At 36.3% G+C, this 25,883-nt stretch overlaps 1 protein-coding gene across 2 annotated transcripts; it reads left to right on the top strand.

Moving 5' to 3' along the window:
* Positions 1 to 1,193: 1,193 nt before the first annotated feature.
* On the top strand, positions 1,194 to 20,440 carry LOC135686754 (host cell factor). 2 transcript variants are annotated; one of them, XM_065203065.2, is made up of 19 exons: positions 1,194 to 1,392; positions 1,565 to 1,698; positions 6,927 to 7,102; positions 7,861 to 8,060; positions 8,496 to 8,580; positions 8,829 to 8,932; positions 9,715 to 9,797; positions 10,584 to 10,646; positions 11,286 to 11,319; positions 11,742 to 11,825; positions 12,196 to 14,195; positions 14,573 to 14,821; positions 15,211 to 15,336; positions 15,544 to 15,694; positions 16,942 to 16,979; positions 17,396 to 17,652; positions 17,987 to 18,021; positions 18,602 to 18,659; positions 19,102 to 20,440. In XM_065203065.2, the coding sequence occupies exons 1-19, from the start codon at positions 1,236 to 1,238 to the stop codon at positions 19,139 to 19,141; spliced, it is 4,074 nt and encodes a 1,357-aa protein (XP_065059137.2). In that variant the 5' UTR covers positions 1,194 to 1,235; the 3' UTR covers positions 19,142 to 20,440. The 2 variants fall into 2 exon arrangements, with proteins under 2 accessions (XP_065059137.2, XP_065059136.2); XM_065203064.2 differs by having other exon boundaries at positions 10,584 to 10,649.
* The last annotated feature ends 5,443 nt before the right edge of the window (positions 20,441 to 25,883 follow it).

The raw sequence follows: 25,883 nt of genomic DNA, 5'->3' as shown, positions 1-25,883 counted from the left end.
GTTTGCGACCACGCCTTCTAGATTGCATAAAATTTCAGAAGATTTCTTACAACAGTTTGCTTGGAGTCTATCAACTCCCCTCATGAGGTACTAATTTTATTACAGGTTTGAACTTTCGTCAGACACCATATTTCTGAGCGTTGGGGGGTGGCCCTCTTGCCCCCTCACTTCGCATGCTCATCGGTAATGTAATTAAGGCCTATACATAACACTCCATTTTAACCAAATTGATTTTTAATGTAATATCAAATTGCAGAAAAAGCAGGTAGATTCTAACTCAACTTTGAAGTAAAATTATAAAGCACATTTTAATAGAAAACAAAATTTTCGAGCATGTGATAACAATTGTGAGTTCTTGGTTATATAGAATCACAAAAAGCCAAAGTCAACTATATATAATCTTGGAAAACAAAATTGTGTTTGTGGACCGACATTTTATAGCTATGTAATACATAACGTTTTAAAAACTTTAATATCGTCTTTCTTTCAACCTGTGCCAATTAGACGGACAAAACTGATGACGATAAAGCAGGGTATAAATAGCAATTGCACAGCAGCTTAAGAAGTAAATGTCAATTTTTTTTCCAATTAAGTTGTCTATCTGTTTCGCTTGACCATACAGCTGTAAAATTTTAATTCGAAACTATCGATATGATTCATTTTTTTGCTCTGAGTTTTTAATGTTCTCTGATTTAAGAGTTTAAACAGGCTCCTGCTTTGACACTATCAATTTCGTGCTTCGTGTATCTGTGACTCAAAAACGATATAGCGACTATGAACTTTTGTAAAAATTATATTTCCTCTACCTCAGATGTCTTTCTTTATCTATAGTTTCTATATCCCAATAGGTGTTTGGTTAATTTGAGCGTCATCTTTATTATCTTTTTTATGTTTCATAATTTAAACTTTTGTTTGTTTTTTTGTGTAAAAGTTTTCTGAATTTTTTGTTCAATAGTAAAATTTTAGATCTGCACAGATTTTTCTTAAGAACTACACAAAAAATTTTCAAAACTGCCCATTTAGTGTAGAACTGCACGTTAAAAAAAACCCTGTCCTTTTGACTTTCCATCCCCTGCATTCGTGTTTCACTGATAACAAATTCGAAAACACAAGAAGTTCAGCTGGATTGGATAAAAACCTCTAAGGTCTGTGTGGCATTTTTGTTGTCAGGCTCTTTTTGCGCCTGCGCACTTAATGCCTTGGCGCCATCTCATTCTGATATTCATGTAAACAACATGGCAGCCTTGATGAAATGGAAGCGCGTATCCGATCCTTCTGGGCCGGGACCGCGACCAAGACATGGTCACAGAGCAGTAGCCATTCGTGATCTTATTGTAATATTTGGTGGTGGAAATGAAGGAATAGTTGAGGAACTTCATGTCTACAACACTTGTGAGTTTATTAACAGTTCCGATGCGCGGTGTTGTTTTGGGCCTATCAAAGTTTCACTGGCCTAGCTGCGGCATCATTCACGTGGCCTTTTGCTGCTTCAGTTTCTTCTTTAAGATTGAATGATAAAAATTTTAGTATGTAATACTATGCTTTTGCATCCTTTTTATTTCAGCTACCAATCAGTGGTTTTCCCCTGCTGTCCAAGGTGATATTCCGCCAGGATGCGCTGCGTTCGGATTTATTTGTGATGGAACAAGACTCCTTATATTTGGAGGAATGGTGGAGTACGGACGGTATTCCAATGAGGTAAGTTTAGTTTGATTTGTATATACTGTGAATATTCGATTAAAAGTTTATCAGGTTGACTATAAAGATAAGAAAAATAAGAAATATTTTGGTAGAATTTGCTGTAGGGGGAGGACTGCTCCTGGGTTTGGTTTGTAGAACACAATAGAATTCTGGTTCGGCTGCAATCACTTATCCGCCATGACGATCTTCAGGGATGCATTGATTGTATTTAGGGATTTATGATTTTCAGGGATGTCATTGTTATTAAAGGGCAGTTAGAGAACTCCGACAAATAGTGAGAGAACCGGTTATTGTTTTTTAAGTTATTTTTCGTCTGTAAACATTTTTATTGTTTAAATCTTAAAAGCAAATAAAAAAGCAGCATTAAGATTAACTTTCCAGCTTTTTTTCTTCTCGCCTGCTGGCGCTTTTTACACCAAGGGTGGAGTCAATGTAGCTTGCTCCGGCGGAGATTTCCGGCGGTATACTACCGATTTCCCATTGTATTTCTTTTGTTTGTTGGCGTATATTTGGCGCGAGCGTTACATGGATTCTACTCTGGTTTAACACCAACGGGAAATTATGTTCATTTCCGTCGAACTCTCTTTAAAGAAAATTAATCTTGCCACATGTAAGTTTATTGTTTTTGTTGAATTTTGGAGCATTCTACCCATCCTTTGATTTATAGAAAATATGATTGTTGCCCACCCAGAGCCAGTCTTGGTTTCATGGCAGTTTTCGACTAGATCTCGGAAGTGCACAAGATATTTCCTGGAAGAGCAAGAGTGCACTTGTGATAAGTGTGCACACATGAATGTGCACAAAATTTTCTTGAGTGTATGCATATTTTCCCAGCACTTATCCTGTTTACACCAATTTTACATCTTCGGAAAATTCAGTGACTGAAAGTTGTGAACTTTGCTTACCTACCACTTATATCAGTAGCTGTAATTCAAATTCCAAAAGGTTCCGCAAATAAAGGAATAATTTTAAAAACAATGTTTAGAAAGGCCAGAGACCTATTATGCTAAAGGATTATCTCAAGCAGGGGTGCCAAAAGGGGGCAGGGGCAAATTGTCCAAAGGCCTCAAGGTCTAGGAAGCCTTATAAAGAAATTCTATTTTAAGAATGGAATTAATCAAAGCAAACAGAAATATGTCAAAAATATTAAACAATTGCAAGAAAACGACTGCAAAAAATATTCTGAAGTGTATTAAGTGTGTTAATCTAAAGAACCTGCTCGAAAAATTTTTGAAGGCACCATGATTTTTGCTTTGCCACAGGGCCACTAAAAATTCTTGGCAGCCCTTATCTCAAGATCATTTAATTTAGAATGACACACTTTTTTCTAATGTCAAGTTACAAAAAACTTAGAAATTCATTTTGTCATATTTGAAAAGGCTCTTTAATTTGAGCCACACCCAGAACCATACCCATATTTTAGGTGTGCAAGAGTACACTGGTAATTTTACAAAAATTTACCGGGATTGAAACTGCCATGGAATCCACATTTAGTGATGGTGATTTTGATTAAAAAAAGTTCTCTGCTTCACAGATAAATTATGCTAATTTTTCTCTTCTAATTGCTGTTAATTTGACGACTTTATCAGTTTAAAATTGTGCATAGCAATAAAGTATATATAAGTTTTACAAGATATTGATATGTATCTTTTTAATTAAATTTTTTGATGTTTGTATGCTTGATATTTTTCTTTGATATAAAGGGCACATAACACTTTAGATTCAAATATCTTTGCATATATATATTGGGAAAATATTTAGTATAAAATAAATGACAAAATATATACTTTGTATTTCGAAAATAAATGGAAAAAGTTTGCTTTTGTGCGTTGGCAAACTTTTTTCCTTTGCAGGAGATTCTTTTTTGAAAATCTTTTGTTTAATATCTACCTATTAAAAGCAAAAACAAAGAGATTTGGGTTTTTAAATCTGGGATCAAGATAAAAGAAAGTCAACTATTAGGAGGGCATGTTTTAGGCTCCTAGGAATGACTTTGAATTCTTTGGGTTTTTGGGGAAATCAATCTTAAATTAAAAATATCAAATGCCAGAAGAAAGATAGGATGTCCAACAGTTTCTCTGACTTTTGTAATGATGTCAGCAATAATAAATAGCGGGCTTTTGGTTTTTTGAGGATTGATCTCCATTTGAAAATGTCAATATGCCAGAAGGAAGATAGGCTGTCTGTCAGGTTCTTTGAATCTTGCAAAGATAACAGCAGCAATAAAAAAGAGGCAGGAGCAACTATAAAATTGTTGAGGACCAACACAAAATGCAAGAGAACATCAAAACCAAAAAAACATTTGCTAATATTTCTCCCCAGCATACAGTGCTTCATTACTGTTGGTGAACTGCTTTACTTTCAACCCTAGGAATTTATCTAGATTGCCTAATTCAAATTTTTCTTTGCTAACTTTACTATAAACTGATACAATATGCAATATGATACTATAAAGATTGCAATGTTAGACATTGCAATCTCCAAAAAATTTGCTTAAATATATGTGCCTTGTTATTCTAAGCACCCATTCAGATAGTCTTTAAGGGTGGGATTTCTACTTATAAGTAAGAAGATTGATGCTGTTCTCTGTCTATGAAAATACTTCTCACCGCTTTTAAACACAGGGCCGCTGCAAGAAATTGACTCATACTGTTAGAAAAAAATTTGTTTTAAATTTTATCAGATGTTGGGAGAATTCTGTTAAGTTGTTTGATATGAGAGACCTAGCTTACTGCCCTTTGAGAAGTCACTTTTGTGATTAGTCAGGTCATAGTGACCTATGCCAGTGATCCCAAGTATAGTGACCTGATTGTGAGATATGATCTGTCAGAGACATTATTTTCAAAAGAATCGGTATGAATTGTGAATTGGAAGCCTTTTAAATGCACCAAACATTGTTGTATAAGAAAGATGATCAACCTATAGTTTTTGCTCTCATCCACTTACAGCATTTGGATACCAATCAGTAACACTAAAAAGCCAAAGGCAGTGAAGCAAGGAACTAAGCTCTTTTACCATTATACATATATTGAAAAATTTCCTATTTTAGGCACCTTATGCGTAGATTTTATATGGAAACCACTGATGCTGTTTTAATATAAAATTCTGAATCATGAATACACTAAAAAGCAGCAATTTTCTCTTACAGCTAGGTGAGGAAAATGTTTATTCTAGGGGTGCTATTAAAGAGAGGGGCTAGTTAAAGGGGTAAAGTGTAGTTTCAAAAGATTGGCTGGGTAAATGATGCCTTTGTCACTGGGATATATCTCTTCAAATTTCAAGACTGAAAATCAAGTTGATCATTTAACACTTGAACTGTTATGTTTGATTTGCAAATTGTTGGAAGCCCAAAAGGCTGTTTTCTCAGATCCACACCAACTGAAACAAGGATCCTTGAAAAATTTGTGTGTTTGCAAGGTGATCTTCTGCTCACTTTTCTCAGTCTCAGTGGCTGCCAGAAAACCAAAGGCAAAGATGAACAAATTCCTGACTTAAAACAAAATGAAAAATTAGAAATAGGAAACATTATTTGAGAAATTTAATTTTTAGCATTTAAATCATTTTGTTTATCTTTGCTATCCTTGTTTGAGTCAGGGGGGGGGCTGTTACTAAATTTTCCTTCAAAAGGAAGGTGTTTTTGGAGTGGGCTTCAAAGGGATAGATGGGGCTTTTATGGTTTTAAAAACAACATTTTCTAGTGAATTAACATAACATGTAGCATGATATGACCAGGAAATGACCCATAGATGTTTATGAAAAATAGTTATGGTGTTCAATTTGTGGCATCTTCAAGCAATTGGGTATTTCAGAGGTATTGACATACTGAGGTAATTTGTTATTTAACAGTTGAGAGTATGATGTTTAGGTAAATGCAGAATTTGGTTTTAGGTTAGCTAATTGGTTTGTGTTAGATATGCTAGACTCGTATGTATTACACATTTGTTGTCAGTGTATATATGTCCCTTTCTTCAGACAACCACACCTTCAGTTTTATGTTTTCAAATGCCAAGATTCTGTGATTTTCTTCAAGAGAAGCCAATTATGGGAAACTTCTAGCCTTTTTTGGGTTCCAATTATAACCTTTAATCAAAATTGAATATTTCAATCAGTTTTATAGGAAATTGATGTAGCTTAATTTGTGTGTCAAGATAGGAACAAATATTCAGTCAGGCAAGTTAGTTGTGTGTCGTCTTTTGTGGTGGTTCCATTTTAAGTTATAAAAAGACCAAAAGACCTGCAAATGAACTTTGGTTTTGTGGATCATAGTGAACTATAAGGATTCATACTCCTTCCCCAGCTTCTGGTATTTTTTTGGAGTAAACCCCTGTGCTGTTAATCACCACCTGAAGTTTTGTGTCTGGTGAAGGTTATTAGAATGGTATAGAGTGAAACTGGGCCCTTCATTGTTATGAGCTTGGACATTGTGTCCTATCCTATGTAAAAGGTGTACATTTTGTATTATGCCAATGTTGTGTTACTGTTTATTTTTAATGAAATTCCATGTTGTGTGTCTTTCTCTGTCTGATTATTCTTGGAGTTTAAAGCAAAAGTTCAGAGATGAAAAGTACTATTATTTTGGTATTAGATTATCATTTATATGCGTAAAATTATTTTTCCTTTCTGTTGTGCATCAGTGGAAGTATAGTCGAATTTTTTATAAAAATTACTGTGTGGAGAAATAAAGCTTCTTCCTTTGGTTTTTTATTATTTTTGATGTAGTAAGTCTTATTTGTTTTAATTCTGTGTATCTAAAGCACATATTTTCAAAGCTTTTTACATTGCTCAATGACGCCATTAAAATCACTTTGATTACAGCCAGTAGCTGTAATCCCATGATATAAAAATCTGATTTAAATTACTTACCCATTTTATGTTTATCCCTGTTAGTCTTATGCTACTCATTTTACATTTCATCATATTTTATGCTTTATGATTCTTTGTTGATTTTAGATTATTATATATTTTAATGAATCAGATTATTTCATCATATTCTTAGGTTTTTAGTTATCTTATATTTAACGATCTAGGTTTTATCAGTTAAGTTTGTTTTATCTGTCTAGTTTGCGGTGACATGCTTAATGAATATTATAATTTGCAACAAGTTGCATATGATAATACCGGTTGATCTATGTTTCTTAACAAATCTCCTACCTCCCGTAGACAGTAAGAATTTCCTCACAAGTAAATTGACAGATAAATTGTACAAGCTGTTCATTTCTCAACAGTTATATGAGCTACAAGCCAGTAGATGGGAATGGAAGCATTTATATCCAAGCCCTCCGCTCAATGGTCCTTCTCCTTGTCCAAGATTGGGACATAGTCTCACATTGGTTGGAAGAAAAGCATTTCTTTTTGGAGGCTTAGCCAACGACAGTGATGACCCAAGACATAATATTCCAAGGTTTGTTTGAATTTCTTTTCGTTGATTTTGATGAGAAATTCAATGCTGCCGATTTTGTTTTGGAATTTTCACGCACTTAGCTGATTTTTAACAGTATGATTTGCATGTAATGATTGTGGGTGTTAACTATCTCCTGCCGCAATGTTCTTGAGCTCAAAGCAATTAACACACACTCCAAAGCTACATAAAAGGATTTGTCCCCTTGAAAGCATGATAGCATGAAAACATAAAATGATTTGTCGCCGTTTTTTGTTAACCTTTTCACTAAAAATGAATAAAAAATATCGCGAATGCAAATTTAAAGAAATTTTGCAAATATATCACCGACTTTTGCGACCTAAGAATTTGATAGTAAGTTCTGCATTTTATGTAATGTAAAACATGCTTCAAAGACGAGCTTCAGTTGCGCAAATTTTCATCAAAAGCCTCACGTTCGTATGTACTACGAAAGGCAGTATCTGCTTATGTAGAACTTTTCTGCACATAAACAGTGGAAAAGTTTAAATCAAAAGGGAAACATGGTTACGTTTATGACTTCTGGTTTCTGGAGCTAATATTTTCTTTTTGGAACTTAATCTAGCCCAAATGAAGATTCATTATTTCATGTCTTGGCATTATGAGCGCATTAAATGTGAATATCGATGTGGCGGCTTTAAACGATCCTTTTCTATACACTAGAAAGTGTACAGCTCTGTTTATATGGCTTAAAGCACTTCCCAACCAGGGTTAACAGCAATCATCCTGTATATCAATTTTAGGTACTTAAACGACCTCTACATTCTTGATCTGAGCTCTCAGAACCTACAGTGGTCACTTCCCCGCACTTACGGTCATCCGCCAACCGCAAGGGAATCGCACACAGCCGTTGTATTTAACAATGGAGACAGAGCACCAAAACTCATCGTTTATGGTGGGATGAGTGGGTGCAGATTGGGAGACATTTATGTTCTTGATTGCAGTAAGTAATCATGGCCTATTAACTACGATTTGATTGTTTGTTGGGATCTTTCACCTTTGCCATCACTCATCATATCTCGTCAGTTATCAATCATCATCAATCAATCATCGGCATAATCTTCTTAGTTATCACAAATCAATGTAATCATCATCACCATTGATCACTGTCGTTGATGTCTGAAATATCTCGAACACAAGATCTGTTATCAATCCGTTTCAATTATGTACTTGTTGGTCCTTTTGTTGATGATTCAACTCTCATGATTCCTGATTAGCTTTTAACTGTTGCTGCTTCAATCATGACATTTCAATTTCCCTTGAGTTAATCACTTTTTAAACACTCACTCACTATTTCTTTTCTCCTCGATCAAATTTGACTGGGGACAAGGCACAAGTTAATGATGCTTTAGTGTAATGAAGTACTTTCTTTTTGCAGATAATCTTATTTGGACAAAGCCAATAGCAACTGGAGTGGCTCCGTTACCAAGGAGTTTGCACACATCAGTCATAGTTGGCAAAAAGTGAGTAGCTTTTTATACTAAAAATGAATCAGCTTCGACCTATCAAAATTTCAGAATAAGCAAATAATCTCCCCGATCTTATCTGCTTACGGCAATAGCATCTTCAGTAACTGGATTACATTACTAAAAGTGCTTTGGTTTACCACTACTAAACGCCGTTCAAACTATAATGTAAATGTTTATGTTGAATCTCTCAATGATATCTTTGTTATATGCAGCAATATAATTTGTTTCGGTCATTGTTTTAGAATGTTTGTGTTTGGTGGATGGGTTCCACTTGTCGTTGAGGAAGCAAAAGGTGGCCACGAGAAAGAATGGAAATGTACCAATTCGCTAGCTTCCTTGGATATAGGTGACATTTATATTCTTAAAATCACGCTTATCCTGTTTTGCTCTTGTCTAGAACAGGGGTTTAGAACTCATTCATATAGATAAATACAGTAAAAATTTTCATTAATGAATCGAATAAGAAGGCAAAACTGGTAAGAAAGAAAAAGCTATTATAATCGTTTTTGTCGAATCTTTTTGAAGAAACCCCTATTATTTCCTTTAAAGATTGATATAAAGATCGACAGCCATTCTCAGTTCAGTTCAGTTTCATATTGTAAATTCTCCACATACAATTTATGTGTTATCAATACCAACAAATTACTAAACTAAACTACAACAAAATAAAATACAGTATAAATACAAATACAGGACAAAATTAAATTGTATGAAGGGAATATAGTGATGGGTGTCTTGATTGCAATTTTTTAATGATTACATTAAAGGTGACCTATTAGTTGCAACTTAGCTCAACCCACCGAACTGTAAATACATATAGTTTTTTACAGTCAAGAATTGTTATGTGCACATTTTAATTAAGACTTTTTAGCATAAAGTTCTCTTATACTGTTGTTTAAATGATTATTTCTGCGTGAAAAACAGCAAGTACAGAATAATGATGAAATGCCAAAATTAAATCGTAAGGGACATTTTTATGCAGAATTAAGTGCATGAATATGTAATTGAAATGGATATTGCATCCTGTGTTTATTTATTTTTTGGTTTTAGAAAAGGTCTTAAACGATTGGTCATTTTTAGCTTGAGTTAGAAGCAGTACGTAAATGATTTGTATTCATTTTTCCACAGACAAGATGAAGTGGGAAATAATCAATACTGATACCCTTGACGATTTTATTCCAAAACCAAGAGCTGGTCACTGTGGCGTGTCGGTAAGGTTCACCGTTTTGTAGTTTCGTACATTGCAAAATGGTACAGATTCATCCTTATCTGTCACAGTTTGATATCACGCTCGAATACGTCATGAAATACGATGTTTTAAAAAACTGTCACCGAGGCTTTTGTTGTAGAATGTAATATTTTTCTTTTGAGTAGTGTCTGTGATATATGGTTCAAGTAGCAAATGGTAAATAAGTAATTCTTTGGTCTATTTGAGTACTTTATTTGGCATTTTATTGCAAATATTTTGCTTGTATCTCTATATATTTTGCTTTATCTCTCTCTCTATTGGATAAATATAATAGCTTTCCTTCTCAAATAAACATTTTTTAGTTTAAGTGCGGATGTCGAATTTGATTTAAGTTCGGCCTACAGAAAGTTTGCTGAACGAGTTAGTTTTGTACTCTGATTAAAACTGCTTAACATATACAATTGCTACGTTGCTAAAATTGCTATGAACCCGAACCTTTCCTTGTTCAGTCGTATAAACCAGATAATAAAAATTGGCAAAATCCACAGTATGTATGGTTTTTATATCGCATGGTAATCTAATGAGCTGTAATCAAATTCATAAATACCCTCTTTTTCATAGTCTAGTCATTGTTGAATAAGTATTCTAACTTGAATATTTTTTTGATAATAAATTAAAGATACATGACTGATTTTGATAGATGTTCTCAACCTGCAGTAAATTGTTCTGAGAGGCTAATGGGAATGTAATGGCTGCCCTCCCACAACCTGCCACTCCCAATAACTCAATTTGTGGTTTACAATTGCAGGTCAATTCCAGAATGTACGTATGGAGTGGGAGAGATGGCTACAGGAAGGCATGGAACAACCAGGTAGTGTGTATCGAAATCCATTGCCAGAAGTGTGCTATCCCATACTATGCTTTGCTAGCTTATTACTTTCTCTATCTTAGCCATTCTATAGAGCACGACATCTTGAAAATAGACTGATTTAGTCCAGCAGGACAACTGATTTAGTCTGCCAAAAGATATGTATGCAATTAAATCTAAACTTTAGGGATGAATATAAAAGGGTTATAGGAAGGGTTATCTTGAATTTAGCACTACTTCGTAGTTTCCTAGTTAAGGAATTGTGATCTTCTCCTTTTTTGTCGTTTTTCTACACAATGCGATTCTTCACCTTGTTGTCCTGATAGCAAACAAGAGGGAATGTCTGAGTTTATCAAATATCTATTGAGGTTAATAGTTCTATTGTCGATTACTTTAATAAGAGTTTTTAGAATAAAATTTTAATAAGCTGAACTTATGTAAAAGCAAAAAATAAATGGATGATCATTTCGAATCGCCTTCAAACAAGGTTAATTTTGAATATGAGAAGATAAAAGATAAATAACGATTCATTTTTAATCATGTCACCTATTTTCGACCTGACCTTGAATGGTTTTTAAATTAAGCTAATTTGTTTTGTGGTTAGCATAGTTTTCGACTAATTCAGTGTCTGGGTTTTTGTAGGTTTGCTGTAAGGATTTGTGGTTTCTCGAAACAGGTGCGTTTCTTTGAAAATGTGAACCAATCTAACTAAAATACCTGACTGCTTGTTACGTAACTTTTTATTTTCTTGTTTGTCTTCTAGTCTTTGATTACAGCCAATTATTTAATGAGACAAAATCCAGTTTTAAATGACAAAAATAGAAGAAAAATATACATTAGGTCGTTGGGAAACCCCTATCTATGAGGTGTTTGTACCTTGTCTTGTTGCAGTACCTGCTTATATTGTGTCATATTGATCTCTTTGGATATATTTCGAGCGGTATACTCAAAGGGAAAAAATCACAAATGAAGGATTTTCACATCGAACCGTTAAAAAACACGTTTTGTTGGCAGTAGATGACCTCAAAAAGATAGCTATTCATATGTTAAAGTTGAAATTTGGCATGATTGTTATACGATGAATGTTTCCTTTGCCAGATAAGCCACCTGCTCCTGCAAGAGTACAGCTTGTACGGGCGACCACAAGCACTTTGGAGGTTTGCTGGGGAAACCTCCCGACAGGTAATGCAGTACCTTTTGAGTCCTATTGTCTCCTAGTGACGATTTACTGTATACATCGTGAAAGTCGGTGTAAAAAACCAGTAACCCACTCCTGAGAGTTGTAGTGCCAAGCGACCCACACAAAAAAATCATGATTTTATTTCTATTGTAGTCATTTTTGTTTTATCAACGGTATGTAATTAAAAAACATAAAAGTCATTTGATCTTAGTCAATTCATTGTTTTTGGATACTATAAAAGAGCCTCAGTCAATTTGTTAAGTTTGACGCCATACCCTGCTAAACCCTTAGTGATTGAAACTGCAAATTATCTACCATAATTAGGTGTAATTCAGTCTTTTTAAATGGCTCCTGTTTTTCCTGTTTGTCTAGCGGAAGCATATATTATCCAAATCCAAAAACACGATGTGGCAGCAGCGAATAGCACCACCCCTACTCATAACATGTCAGCAAAGGGGACTGTACCAACTACTGCGACTGCTACAAAAGCTCAGCCAGCAGCCACGGTCAAAAAAGTCAACAATACCCCAGCAGCAACACAAAGTCACACACTGTCTCAACCGGCACAAAGCAGTGTAGGATCCAGTCAAGTGAAGCCAGCTGTGTCAAATGCCACGTCAAAATCCTCTGTGACAGTGCTGCCACAAAAGGCAGCTGTTGCAGCCGTTCCTGGCAAATCAGTTCAAGTCCAAGGTGGGATTCAGACGGCGCTATCTAGCATGGGACAAACAATTGCCGGGGGACGAGTAATTCAAGTTACAACTCCAGCACAACTGAAAACAGTCTTACCTGGGCAACTTAGAGGAACGCAGGCTGCTATTATTCGACCGCCAACCCCAGGGGTTACAGTAACTGGTCCTAGGCCTGCTGTTGCCGGCCAATCATTAGTTTCTTTGCAACGTCCCACCACTTCCCTTCAAGGAGCCGTCAAAGTGAATTCTCCTGCCACTGGGAAAGCCCCTGCCACAACAGCTGCAGCACCAGGTGGGACACCTACACAGTATGCATTGGTCCAGGCACAAATCCCTGGAACTGGTGGTGGGCCTCCAAAGACAGTGACCTTTATCCGGGCAATAAGTCCTGGTGGACAAGCAGCAACAGGCAGTGCCACTGTCACAGTTACACCACAGCAGATGGCTGCGTTGTTAAGGGGTCAGACAACAGCTTTGAAAGGTGCAGCTCCTGCTCAGGTTAGAGGGGCTACACCAGCTACATTAGGAAGCACGACAGCAGGAATGTCAACCATAAGACCTACTGTGACAGGCACAACTCCTGCTGTAGTTGCAAACACTGCAAAGAGCCCTGTTAACAAGCAAATTATACAGATAGCTGCTGCACAACTCGCGAACAAGCAAACAGGTCAGGCTGGTATTCCAGCTTTAGCTACTTCCCCTGGAGCAGTTGTTGCGAAACTCGGCATAACTGGTGTGCCAGTTTCTCCTTTATCGACAACAGCTGTAGGCACAGTTCGACAGGGAGTGGCATCCCCTCAGGCTGTCGTAACTAACTTGCAATCAAAACCAATCCCAGCGGTACAGATCGTCAAAACCAATACAGCAGCAAAGGGTGAACCAAATCCTCAACCAACAAATTCTCCTGCTGTAGGGAAAAAGCCTAGCATTGAAGCGAAGAGTGACCAACCCAACGTTCCCGCATCAACGGTGGTTTCGTCTGACGCAACAAAATCAGCTTCGACTAATAACGTAAACACTAAATCGACAAAAGAAACTGCATCAGAAACACAAATAACCCAACCACTTGAGCAAAAGACAACAGCACCGGAACCTTCTACTGAGAATAAGATTTCCGAGACAGGATCTTCAGATGTAGTTTCAACAACTACTGGTAATGTTGCTGGAGAATCTGACAACGAGACATCAGAAGCCAAGGCAGCCGAAACAAGCAAAAGTGAGCCACCAGTAGCCACGTTAGCTGAGAATAAATCAGCGGATTCAAAGGAGGTGCAGTCTTCTGATGCAGCAGGAGCAGGCAAGCTTGAAGACAGCAAGGTAACAGAAGGCACTCGATTAGGAAACGCATCAGGGGCCGAATTAACGGAAAAGAAAGAAAGCGTTAAAACTGCAAGTGAAGGATTGCTAGAAAAAGATTCCCAAGTAGCAACCACAGAAGGTGTTACGGAAGTTAAACCTGGTGCAGGAGAATCCACTTCGAAGGAGGAGGATCCAGTTGAAAGCATGGATGTCGTTTCAGATGAAAAGAAAAGTGAGTCAAAGATGGAGGTTGATGTTGCTGATATGGAAATGAAATCTCAAGAAACGAAAAATGAAGCTGTCAAGCAAGAAGATGTTGTACAAACACCTCAAGTGTCCGTTCCCAATGCACAAGAAACTCTTACGTCGCCGGTTGTTCGGGTTTGTATCCATTACTTGCTGTTTTATTTCTAGTCTTTGCACAAGTCTAAATCTTCTATTTTGCCCAGGCCAAGACAAAGGCCATAGATGAGCTGGATTAGCAAGGTAATTCTATTAAAGAAAATTGATATTGTAATGAATAAGGATGAAGAGTCTGATGGGCTTGCTGTCCTTAATTGCTGAACATGCCAGTGCTGAACAGGCTTTTTTGTAGCTCCCGCACTTTCAATGTTAAAAAGTTCTATCAAAACTTTTTCGTCGTATCAACCCAGCTGTTCTTTTATATTTTTAACATTTATCAGCCAGATACATTGAATCTATCATAAGTTACTATACAGCGAGGAAGTGACCACAGAACTTTGTTACTTTTCACGCAGGATACCAACAGCCTTACCGCTGCGATCACCGCGTCTTACACTTCATCTGTGGATAGCAGTAGCAGCATGTTAACGAGCGCAATGACGAATATACAGACAAGCGCGTTGTCAACTCTAGCTGCCCTTGCAACGTCAAGTGAGCTGACAACGTCGTCCATTGCGGTGAAGCAAGCCCCTGCAAATGTAAATGGAAACGTTAAAGCGCCTATGAATCCAGTGAACACAGACCCATCCGCAAGCAAAACAAAGGTACCTCAAAACTTTTTTCAAGATTTTGTGTATATTCTGATACGCTACTCTTTCAGCCATTAACCTCTACCACTCTACGTTTTCCTTCAAGAAGAGGGAAATTGTTGACTAGGACAAAAGAAACATTTAGACTCGATTTGAACTTTTCTACATTTCTAGCCGCTAACTTTCATGTCAGTTACCACTCACAAGTTTGAGAGTTTAAGAAGGTAACCAATTGCAAGTAGTATAACAATGGTACCTCTTTTTTGTCTGTATTACAGAAAATGCTCTCTAAGCACAAAAGGGCTCCATAAAGGTTCAGCAGAGTTTATGACTTTATTTGACATGTATTGGCTAGTGGCTGTATCCTGTTCTGAAAATGAATCGGAATTTAATTTCTTTCATAGGTCAGAAGAACCTCGATTTCAGGACAAAGTAAGAAAGGTCAATCGCCATGGTACGATGTAGCTATGACGACCAACACCTCCATCGTCGTGTCCCATTTTTATATGCCAAATGACAGCGGAGAAGACGTACGTTTTAATTTCCATATTTTTTGCTAATTTTATAATTTAGAATTTTCTTTTTATAGAATTGATAAGGTTTATGACGGGTTTTTTTGTCATGTTAATCCTTGCTGATCAATACTAACCTTGTTTAAATAACTTTTTTAAATTTCAAATACTTCCTTAAAACCATCAAAATCCGATCTTGCATTTGACCTGTTGTTTTTTCATCAGGATGTGAACATAGAAAGTGACGGCGAATTCAAAGGAATGAAAAAGGTCTGCCTTGAATCTGGCACTGCGTATAAATTCAGAGTCGCGGGAATTAATGTCTGTGGCCGGGGGCCCTACAGTGATGTTGCTGCTTTTAAAACGTGCTTGCCAGGTAAGTTTCTCGATGTATAGTTTCCTAGTTTTTGCTTAGAATATAAAGGCCATCATGTGAAGTTAGTTGTCTCTTCACTGGACATGGATTTTGGAACAATCTTCGATCAAACACTTGAATTAACTTGTCTCCGGATACCTATTCAAATTCTCTAGATGCTCTCTGAATTCTCTAAACCGTTCTTTTAGATCACCTCTATATACTGTGCTTTATTTGCTCCTCTTTTGAAAAGGAATACAATTTTCCTTTAGCACCAGAATTTCGAAGTTCTAATGTTTTACCCTATGTATGCAACGGTTTTACCCTAAATCTTTTTGTGCATACCTTACGCTTTGCATCTCAAAATTTCTCAAAAAACTTAATGCACCCGTGAAGATTTAAATACCCATCTGGACATATTATCCTCCACCCCAAAAGTATATCTAGACATTTTGTGCACTTTTCCACACGTCTGTCTAATGGAAGGTGATAAGACAGATGGCAGGTCACGTACCCTATGCCCTTTGAACTGCAGCGATCTTTTGTGATTTTTTTCTCTCTGGGTGAGCATTTTAACAAGACATGGCTGAGTTTAAAGGCAATCTGTCACGACGTTGATTGGTTATAAGCACAAAGGGATTTTTATTGTTTCCAGTCCCCTTTAATTTATCGCATTGTAAAAAATATGGCGGAGCGCTGGAATCGTGTTTAGGCTATTGTTCCAACTATTGTTCTCGTTAACCAATCCACAACGAGACAGATTGCCTTTAATCCCGGAGGGAGCCCGGGTTAGTCTGCTGGCTTTTCATGCGGTTAAATTTTTGACATTGCAAATGTGGTTTTTTAAAAAGACAATAATAGACAAATGTTAATGACAGAGTAAGATAACGTTGCACCACTGTCTCCGGACAGTAATATATGCCCATGCTACCGATAACAACCTGTAGATAACACAGAGTCTAATTTCGGAATGTTGCATTTAATTAAATAAATAGCTTAATTATTAATAATGATAACTGTTTTTGTGGATGCCGTATAGACAGCTTTGGTTTCATGGATAAAAACTAAACATAGTTTTCATGATAGTGTTGAGCGTGAAGTTTCGTGTAGAAATTTAGCATCGTAAGCTTCGCTCACAAAAGTGTAATTGGGTTTATATAGAAATTTGATACTTTACAAGATCTTTTAGTTTATCGTATACACATTTCGCTCGAATAATACACTGGAAGAATTATACAAGTATATAACAATATATTTTTTGCACTCAGGATTCCCTGGAGCTCCTTCGTCGATAAAGATTACAAAGGTAAGTTACATAAAGCAACTTTTATTTGGTAGATGAAAACATTTGCTGTTTCTCAAATTAACACGAAAGTTTTGAAGCCATCAAATAAATCGCTTTAGGAGTATATACGTATTTCTCTAGAATATAGAAAGTTGCATCGCACAACTCGAGAAAACTCTTGAGAGCTTGCAGCCATGTTTCCATTTTTTATGCGTACAACTCAAGTTGGTATACCTCATTAATAGACTTGAAAGGATGGCTTCAAATTCAAATGCAATACACGAGTATACAAAGTTTTAAAATTTCGTTGGCTGGCCCTTTGTTTGGAATCGGTCTGTGGTTGTTGGCATCGTCTATTCATCCCTTGAATTAGGGTTGCCAAAAGAAATTGCAATTTTTCCTGCTATACAATGCAATCCACTTCTATTTAATCCCAGAACAACGATGGTGCACAGTTATCTTGGGAGCCGCCAACTAACAGTGCAGGAACCATAGTTGAATATGCTGTTTATTTGGCTGTGAGTAGCAAGACAAACCAGGGCAAAGAGCAACCAGCACAACTCACCTTCGTACGGGTCTACTGCGGGGCTAGCTCCTCCTGCACAGTGAACAATGACGTTCTTACCAGTGCCCATATCGACTTCACCACGAAGCCAGCCATCATTTTCAGGATAGCCGCACGAAACGAGAAAGGGTAAGCTCGCCTTGTGTGTGATTTAATCAATGTTGTGACTTGTTCGCGACCACTTCTTTTGACAAGTCATTTTGTAATGAGAGTAAGTGCCCCTACAGAACGGACACTAGCTTGTTTCATTTGGAATTTCAGTTTGCCAGCTTTATTATTTTGTCAACAATTTGCCTAAAAGCCTGCCATAACATGAATCGTTTCTTATTGACTATAAGTCAGAAGCTGCTGTTCGGACAGAGTTTCTGCTTTTCTTCAATTGCCGCCAAGCTACCAGATTTCAGTTGTCATTATGAAATTATTTATCTTGTCCCTTAATTAAATTCCTTCTGATTTGTTCCAGATATGGACCTGCTACTCAGGTCAGGTGGCTGCAAGGTAAGAAATGATTACTAAGTTCTTTTTACTAGTATAAAGATACACAGTTGAGAGGCATCTTGTAAAAATAGTTTGTATACTTCAATTTGATCAGCAAGATCTTTTGAGGCCTGCTAGATTACTCTCAATACGTCATAACCTCTTAATTTGCACATAAAATGCAATATTCTATATTAAGTCTCTATTTTTTATCAACGCTTTGTGACACTCATAAACTTTAAAATAAAATGCACAAGAATTGGTTCAGGGTGAAATTTAAGTTTTATTGAGAATTTGACAAAAATGGACAAAAAAGAATCAGAACCAAGAAAGCATTATGGTTTCAAGACTTGGAAAGGAGGATGGTTATTAAACGACTTTGCATAACTACCAAACTATGTGTGATTTTACTTAAACTCCATTTCTTAGAAACTTTTCTACAAACGATATAGGGGACATTTTGAGGCAACTAGAGCAAAATTTCAACCTGGGGTGATTTAGGTGTTTTCTGAGCTCTGAAAAGAATGTACCGATTGTCAGTACCATGTCACATTCTTGTTGTTGCTTGGCAAGTGTTAACATATTTTGCCGTTTTCACTAGATCTGAAAGATGTGCCCAAAGATAAGGTTCCGGTGAAACGCGGTGCATCTGATATGAAGTAAGTATCCAGCTTTTTAGTTGTCATTTTTGCAGACAATTGCGCCTTGTTCTTGGGGAAATCAACTTGTGTTAAACCCACAGTTTAAATTTTGAGCGTCGAAAGAAAGGAGAAAATATGACAACCTACCCAAACAACATAAACTATTCTGCCTGCTGTATTTGTAAAAGCAGCTAACTTTCTGAATTAGTTTATCTCTCTGGTACATGGGAATCTTACTGTGACTTCATAGTAGTTAGTCTTGATCCCGAAGAAGCGCAATTTTGTTCATATCGGATAAGACTTTTTTGATAGGATAAGTCACAGAGTTTATTGTTGTTGCTAATATCTTTTCAGTTTATCTTCGCTCAACCGTTTTGTTAGACCCAATTTCAAATTTGTATCTTTGTCGATAGTAAATTTGCTGGATTTTTTTTAAACCTTTCGAACCTTTTTCTTTTAGAATGAGTGAAAATTCAAAAAAGATAAAGACTGCTGTGTAAAGGGTCGTAGTCGGGTCGGCAAAGCTGGGTATTTTTACTTCATAAATAGATTTAAAGCCTTTACATAGTGTACATAAGTAGAAAGTTGTTACTGTGCGTATCGTAGCTTAAGATATTCTACGTCTGTAACTATTGTTTTTGAGATTGTCAGACAACGTTTTTAATTCATACAATTGTGCACGAAATTAGATTATACCGCGAACTGCCCAGCAATAATATATCGAACGCCGATGCGCCTTCGCATTGCAGGCAACAGATCTCTGTGGCCATCTCAAAGAAGATGACATGGAAACGAGGACAGAATCAGTGTGGGAAATCCTTTGATGAACAATCCACTTTGATCCTCAAATCTCAGTATCGTTTGCTACTTGTAATTAAACTTCCGTTCTTTTTCTGTTTCTTCATTGGAATAAGAGGAGTTCCCTACACCAATTGTCTACCTGAAGGCATTGCTAGGCCCACAAATATGAACGCAGTATAGACATGAGACAAGGGACAATTTTTGGACCGCGTTCGTCCCCCTTGCGTTCCTGTAGTAAGGTGACAGTATAATCCCAGGGTTATTTTTGTATTGTTATGAGATATTGTAATCGAACTTCAAGTTAATATTAAATTGAATATAACTTCTGGGACTCTGACTTCTAAATTTTGCGCATTTAAACATTATTAATGAGAAACTTTGAATGAAATAATGTTGATAGCCAGTCACACGATTTAGCCTTTTTTATAAACCTGTCCCTATTTGATATCTCTGCATTGGTGAATACAATCCCTGTATATTGTTGAACCTAGATAATTAACATTACGTAATTCTGTTCTTGGCGTTTTCCAAGTTGTGTGACACTGAAATGCCGTATTCATAGTCGACTTTACTGCCTAAGTATTTGACTACCTTGATGAAGAACCCAGCTACAAAGCTCGCACTTTCTGCAGGCTTGAGTAATATGCCAAGTAAGTTGATGCGTCTGACGGGCTGGCTAATGGTGCATGATTACTTCATATTTAGTAATTGCCAAGGCTGTGGTAGACTTATCAAGATATTTATCCCTTTATTTTTATCTCGTCATCAAGGTATCGCAAATTGGTACACGTGTTGGGTGATATGTTAACTATTAGTATGTTTTGGTAGTCAGAGTATGTTTTCCTCCCGAAAAATGTTGAAATATTTTATTTTTTCAAAGCCGTCGTCATTTCACACGTGGTTTCACAATCAGTTATGTGTTTTAGCATATATAATGTTTACTCTGTTGACAATTATATCATTCAATACGTAGATAATTAGGGAATACAACTGCATAATCGCGTTTTCTTCGTTTGGTATCTATAATGTTCAGGGAGCATCTCAATTGGAAACATAGGTTCTCTCCTGTATTGAACCTGGGATGAACCCGGGGCAACAACTAGTAAATGGGTATATGCGTCTGTATGCGTTGAGTAAAGCGAAGAAAAAATTTACGGATTGAGTAAACAAGGATTTTCGGACAAGTGTTTGTTTCGGGAATATTTATACTTGCTGTGTGTTAAGAAACGCTGGATTGCCTAGGATTAAATGAATGTTTCGTAAAGAAAAGCCAAAAGCTGCTGCTGTTCTAAATTTGCAATGTGATATGACTGGTTTAATGAATTCAGAATGGATGAAAAATTTTCAAGTAAAGAGAACAACCAGAATTATTTATACAAACTTTCACAACAAGCAAGAACCATGAGGGGCTCTTTTGAGTAATAATTAAGTTTGATTTGCACAACAGCTTGTCTGGGTTAAGCCTAGATCTAGTCTGGGTTTTCAGTTGGAATCTGAATCTGGATGCGCGAGCCGGATTTTCTTGACCCACGCTCAACCCAGTCTCATCTGATTCATAAGATTAAAAAGAAACGGGTTGGGTTAAGTCTATGATGATGTAGTGTGTGTGCCGCGTACACTGGGTATTGGTCAGCCAACATGCTTTGCATTTCAGTCTCAAGCTTTCTCTAAAAATGTAATTCAAATCTAGTCTCAGAAATGTTTATTTAGACGTTTGCCACCCAATCAGTCTAAAACCGCCCATTGTCGGTTTCTTTTTGCTCCCAGAGTAGTCCAGCCCGAGCGCTACTGTGGAAATGTGATAGACGAAGAAGGTAGGGACAGCGAAAAGCAATTTTTCTGTTCGAAAAAATCCCTGCAGAAGAAATAAAATGATCATAGGCAACAGGATTTCAGGAGATAGTTAGTAGAGAAGGCGAGAAAATAAATGATATTTTCGCATTCTCTACAAAATAAAATGATCATATTTGATTTTCATATTTTCAAACCGACGCAGCGGGAATTGAGTATGGAGGAACTGCCATGAGAAAAGTTTTGGGCTTTTTAATCGGCCATCATGAAATACATCTTTGGCTAGTATGTTTTAAAAATATTCTATTGGATAAGGACAAGTGTAGTTTCACAATAGTGTACATTCGGTTTGGCCACAAAAAGTTGTTTTAATCATATATTTGAAATAGCGAATCGGTGTGATTTGTACAGAAATCAATCAAATGAATTTGAAATTTGTTGAAGTTTGATACGATAACCTGAAAGAGCATTCTGAAATACCGCCAGCCATGCAAAATCAGTGATAGATATTACCAAGAAACAAATTGCCTGAGATAGGACCACATAAGCTCAGGTTCTTGACGCCCCATCAAACCTCTTTAATTTGATCTTGATTCATAACTTTGTGAACCAGGCCAGAATAACAGTAATCCATTTTCAAACTTGAAATTTTTCATTTGCCATATCCCGCCCAATTTTTGACATATCTAACTGATTTTGCATAACGAGAGGTATTTTATGGTTATCTTTCACATTTTATGTGGTCAAATTTTTGAAATCCTAAAAGATTTTGATGACGTCACACTATGTACTCTAAGCGACAGTAACAACAACATATAGTACGCAATTGTTGCAACAAAAATGGCGACTAAAGAGAAGGAGCTTTCCACAGAGAATACGGCGAATCTGCATTTAGAGAACAATGCTAAGAGTGAACGCAGTTTTATTGGTGCAGTATTATTACTGGACTTGCATTTATCGTCACTCATAACAATTGAAGGCAGGCCTAAGACCACAATGATAAAGATGTCTAGATTAATCTTGAAGTTTCTCGAGGTCACCGGTCATGGAGTTCCCTGGCTTTTGATATCAGCGTTTTATGGCTATAAATCCAGCGGAAATTTGCAAGAATTTAACATTAACCTTTTAGCTGCCTTACTGTTAGACCTTGTCGTTGTTGGTACACTCAAAGTTCTGACTGGAAGGAAGAGACCATCGCACAACAAAGATGATATGTTCGCCACTGTCTCCGTTGACAAATATTCATTTCCATCAGGCCATGCAACAAGAGTTTCCATGGTCGCAGTACTTTTCAGTTTAAGTGGAATCGATCCGACGTATTTGCTCTTTGTCAAGATATGGGCTGTTGTTGTGTCAGTTTCAAGAATAGTCCTTGGTAGGCATCATATTTTAGATGTGGTGGCTGGTGTTTTAATTGGCGTATTTGATGCATGGATTGTGATTAAATATTGTTGGATAGATGCACATACAATTAAAGTCTTGATTTTAAAGATGGATAGCTTTATGTTTAGGTAAAAATAACATCAGCTTTCTCAATTTTGCCCCAATGTTGGGGGTTTGTGCATTATCAATCTTGCCAGGACTGCATTTTTTCAATGTTAAAATTTGTGTATTACTTGAAAATGAACATTGCTTTTGTTTTAACATAAGGAATTACTATTAAAAACAGTCAGGAAGACATGTCATCAGTGGTTTCAAAGGTTTTTGAAGCTGTACAAAAGACAACTTTTGGAAAGAGGTTGCCTGAGGCCCAAAAATCAAATTTTTGAATCAAACAAAAAATAATTTTTCAAACTTCCCAAGCCTTATATTAGGGGTGAGGTCTATGTGTTGGGAACTTGGGGTGACTCAAACACATATTTTTATGGTAACTAAGTGAAAATGAGTTTTTACCCTATTTGTTGCTCTTCCCCTTTTGTGCCTGGTGTCCTTGGTAAGGATGACCGCAATATTAGCCAATCAGAGCTCTCTTTAGGAAATATCATTGAAATATTAAGAGAGGCTGGACTTGCATATCAACTTTTTTTACCCTTTTCTACACCTTTCATTGTTCTTTTTTATTGCCAAAAGATTATGCTTGACTATCAATATGTTTGAAAAATTTTCCATATACACAAAACCCATGATTTTTATTCATTTTCTACCAATATGTTATATTTGTTGAACATAGCATGCAACCTGGTTCAGAAGCTGAATATTCAATTATTATAACTCTAGCAACTCTATTGTAATTCTAGATTATAATTTAAGTGAAATGCTTTAAAGTTACACAGAAATATTAACAAAGAGATGAATTGTTTTTGAATGTTTACTTATTGAAAGTTATTGAGTATATTGAAAAATTAAGAAAAATTTAAAGTTGCCTGCACTATGTAATAGTGAAGAGTTGTTAAACTAAATTATAAATTTGCTAAGTAAGTATCAAATTCTGTAGATCTTCTGGCAACTTACTGATTAATGTATTTCTTACCCTATGTCGGATTTTGAATTTATGAAATGCAATATTCTTCTCTTTTGTTCTTGTTATCATTCGCAAAGTAGACACAGCTAGCCTGGGGGATTCAGGCTTTCATTTGGGGGGGGCTCAGTCCCACAATTTTCTGACAATACGATACCTTGAATGGCCTTTCTGCTATTTAAGAATTTGTCAATTATCCAGCTAAAGCCTGCATTTCCTGAAGAGAACACTGATTGAGGGCCTGTGCCCGCCATGCCCCCATAGTTTCTATCACTACAACTAGCAAGTTTCTGTTAGCCAACCCACATTTCAAACTTACCATCAAGCACTGATGTCTCTGTCTCTAAAAAGAGTTGAAAATGATTTTGATATAGCAATTTTTTTTAAAAGACAACTGTCCCATCTAAATAAATCTTAGGGAATTGTATTCTTCAAATAGAAAACATGTATATATTGAGAAAAGTTGAAACCTGTGGAATGATTGCTGAAAATCGAGCAAAACAGGTCCCAATAAAGAATAAGGTCTAAGTTAGTTTATTGAACAATCTTATTCAAATCACCAATACATTTTACCAAGAACTAAATTGTAGAAATCAATAATTGCTTGAGGATTTTTTGTGAGAAATGACGTCGAAAGGTGACGAAAATGCACTAGGTCACCCTCCATTAAACACCGCACTTTCAATAAACCATTTGTAATAAACACTGCCTTCTGATAAATGCCACCCTCCTTCAATGGAAAGCATAACAAACAAGAAATAACGAAGAGTTTATATATCTACTATTTAAAAACTATGAAAGTTTTCATGTCACAGACAAGAATACTCAGGGAGGCAGTGACATTGGCATTTCTTGACACTTCCAAACCTAAACAAGTTTATGTGAACTTTAAATTTTTTTTCACAAAATCGTTTTTGGGAAAAGAAAGCATAATTTAAAATCTGTTTTTATCGCACCTTTCTCGCCATTTTTCATTTTTAAACACTTTTCACTTTGTATTAAACGCCACCCTCTACTAAACGCCGCAGCCAAAATGTGGATTTTGCAATAAACACTGTGGCGTACTTTCGAGGAATTACGGCAAATTCTTTCAGCTTAATTCGGTCAAATAAGTTGTTACTACATTCGATAACAGAGAAGCTAGATATATTCTTTGGAAGAGAAGCTTTTTTCGGAACAATGACAACGAGGAGAGCAGTCAAGTTATTCATCGCTTCATTGTGCTTGTTACGGGGTATGATATGAATAAGGCTTAAAAAAGATATTAATTATTACATGGTGCATTGTTAGAATGATTAGCAAGTTATCTTCAAAGGTATTTGATACAGGTAAAAGTGGCTTACAGCCACAGCCACTCGACCAATCAAATTGCGCACAGAGAAAAACATGTGTACAGTTTCCGCATCTTTGCAAATCGGTGAAATCCTAGAGCAGCGCGCAGTGATTTCACGTGGGCAGTTTCCAATCCCTTTCTTGTGCGCGTGCTCTGATAAATTTGGCCCAAGTTATTTTTGGATTCGCTGTACTTATGCATGTCAAATGCCTTTAAATGTGTGTTTGCTAGCAGCAAGCGAATATGGTAGATTTCATTGTTCGCGGTTGACGTTTGTTTGCATGTTTATATTTTGAGAAGCACAAATCAAGCTGGTTTTAATAGTAATTGGGTGAAAAATTTATTTGATGTTTTTCTCATATCTACAATTTTAGGATAATAACGCATAAGAAGCAGCCCTCTTGAGTTGCATGCAAATAAAATTTTGCTATAACATATTTAAAAAAAGCTTTCAATTCAGATATGAAGCTTTCAATTCAGAAATGAAGCTTTCAATTCAGACTGCTTTGTGTTACGTGCTGTTAGATCTTCTTTTATCAAATGTTTATTCTTTGCATCAATAAATTTTATCACCTTTAGCCTATATGTAAGTTTTATTATTTGTTTTCCGAATATTGTATTTGGCGTTATCATATATACCAAGTAAGCCTTTGGTATCTATTAAAATTTGAAGAAAGCAAAGGAAGCGAAAACAGAGCATGTTTAAGTACTTTCATTTCGACACTCCTTAAGTGTAAACATCGGATAATATCCAAAGGCTGGCAAAAATTTGAATCCAGCTGTGGATCAAAAGTAATATGAAAGTAAAAATGATATGCATGATTGGTTCCTTGACCAGTCGGTGTCTATTACTTATTCT

This window comes from Rhopilema esculentum, chromosome 6 (assembly GCF_057945365.1).
Source record: "Rhopilema esculentum isolate cy_ngs chromosome 6, ASM5794536v1, whole genome shotgun sequence".
Taxonomy (NCBI): Eukaryota; Metazoa; Cnidaria; class Scyphozoa; order Rhizostomeae; family Rhizostomatidae; genus Rhopilema; species Rhopilema esculentum.
This window is presented reverse-complemented; position numbering and strand designations above follow the sequence as displayed.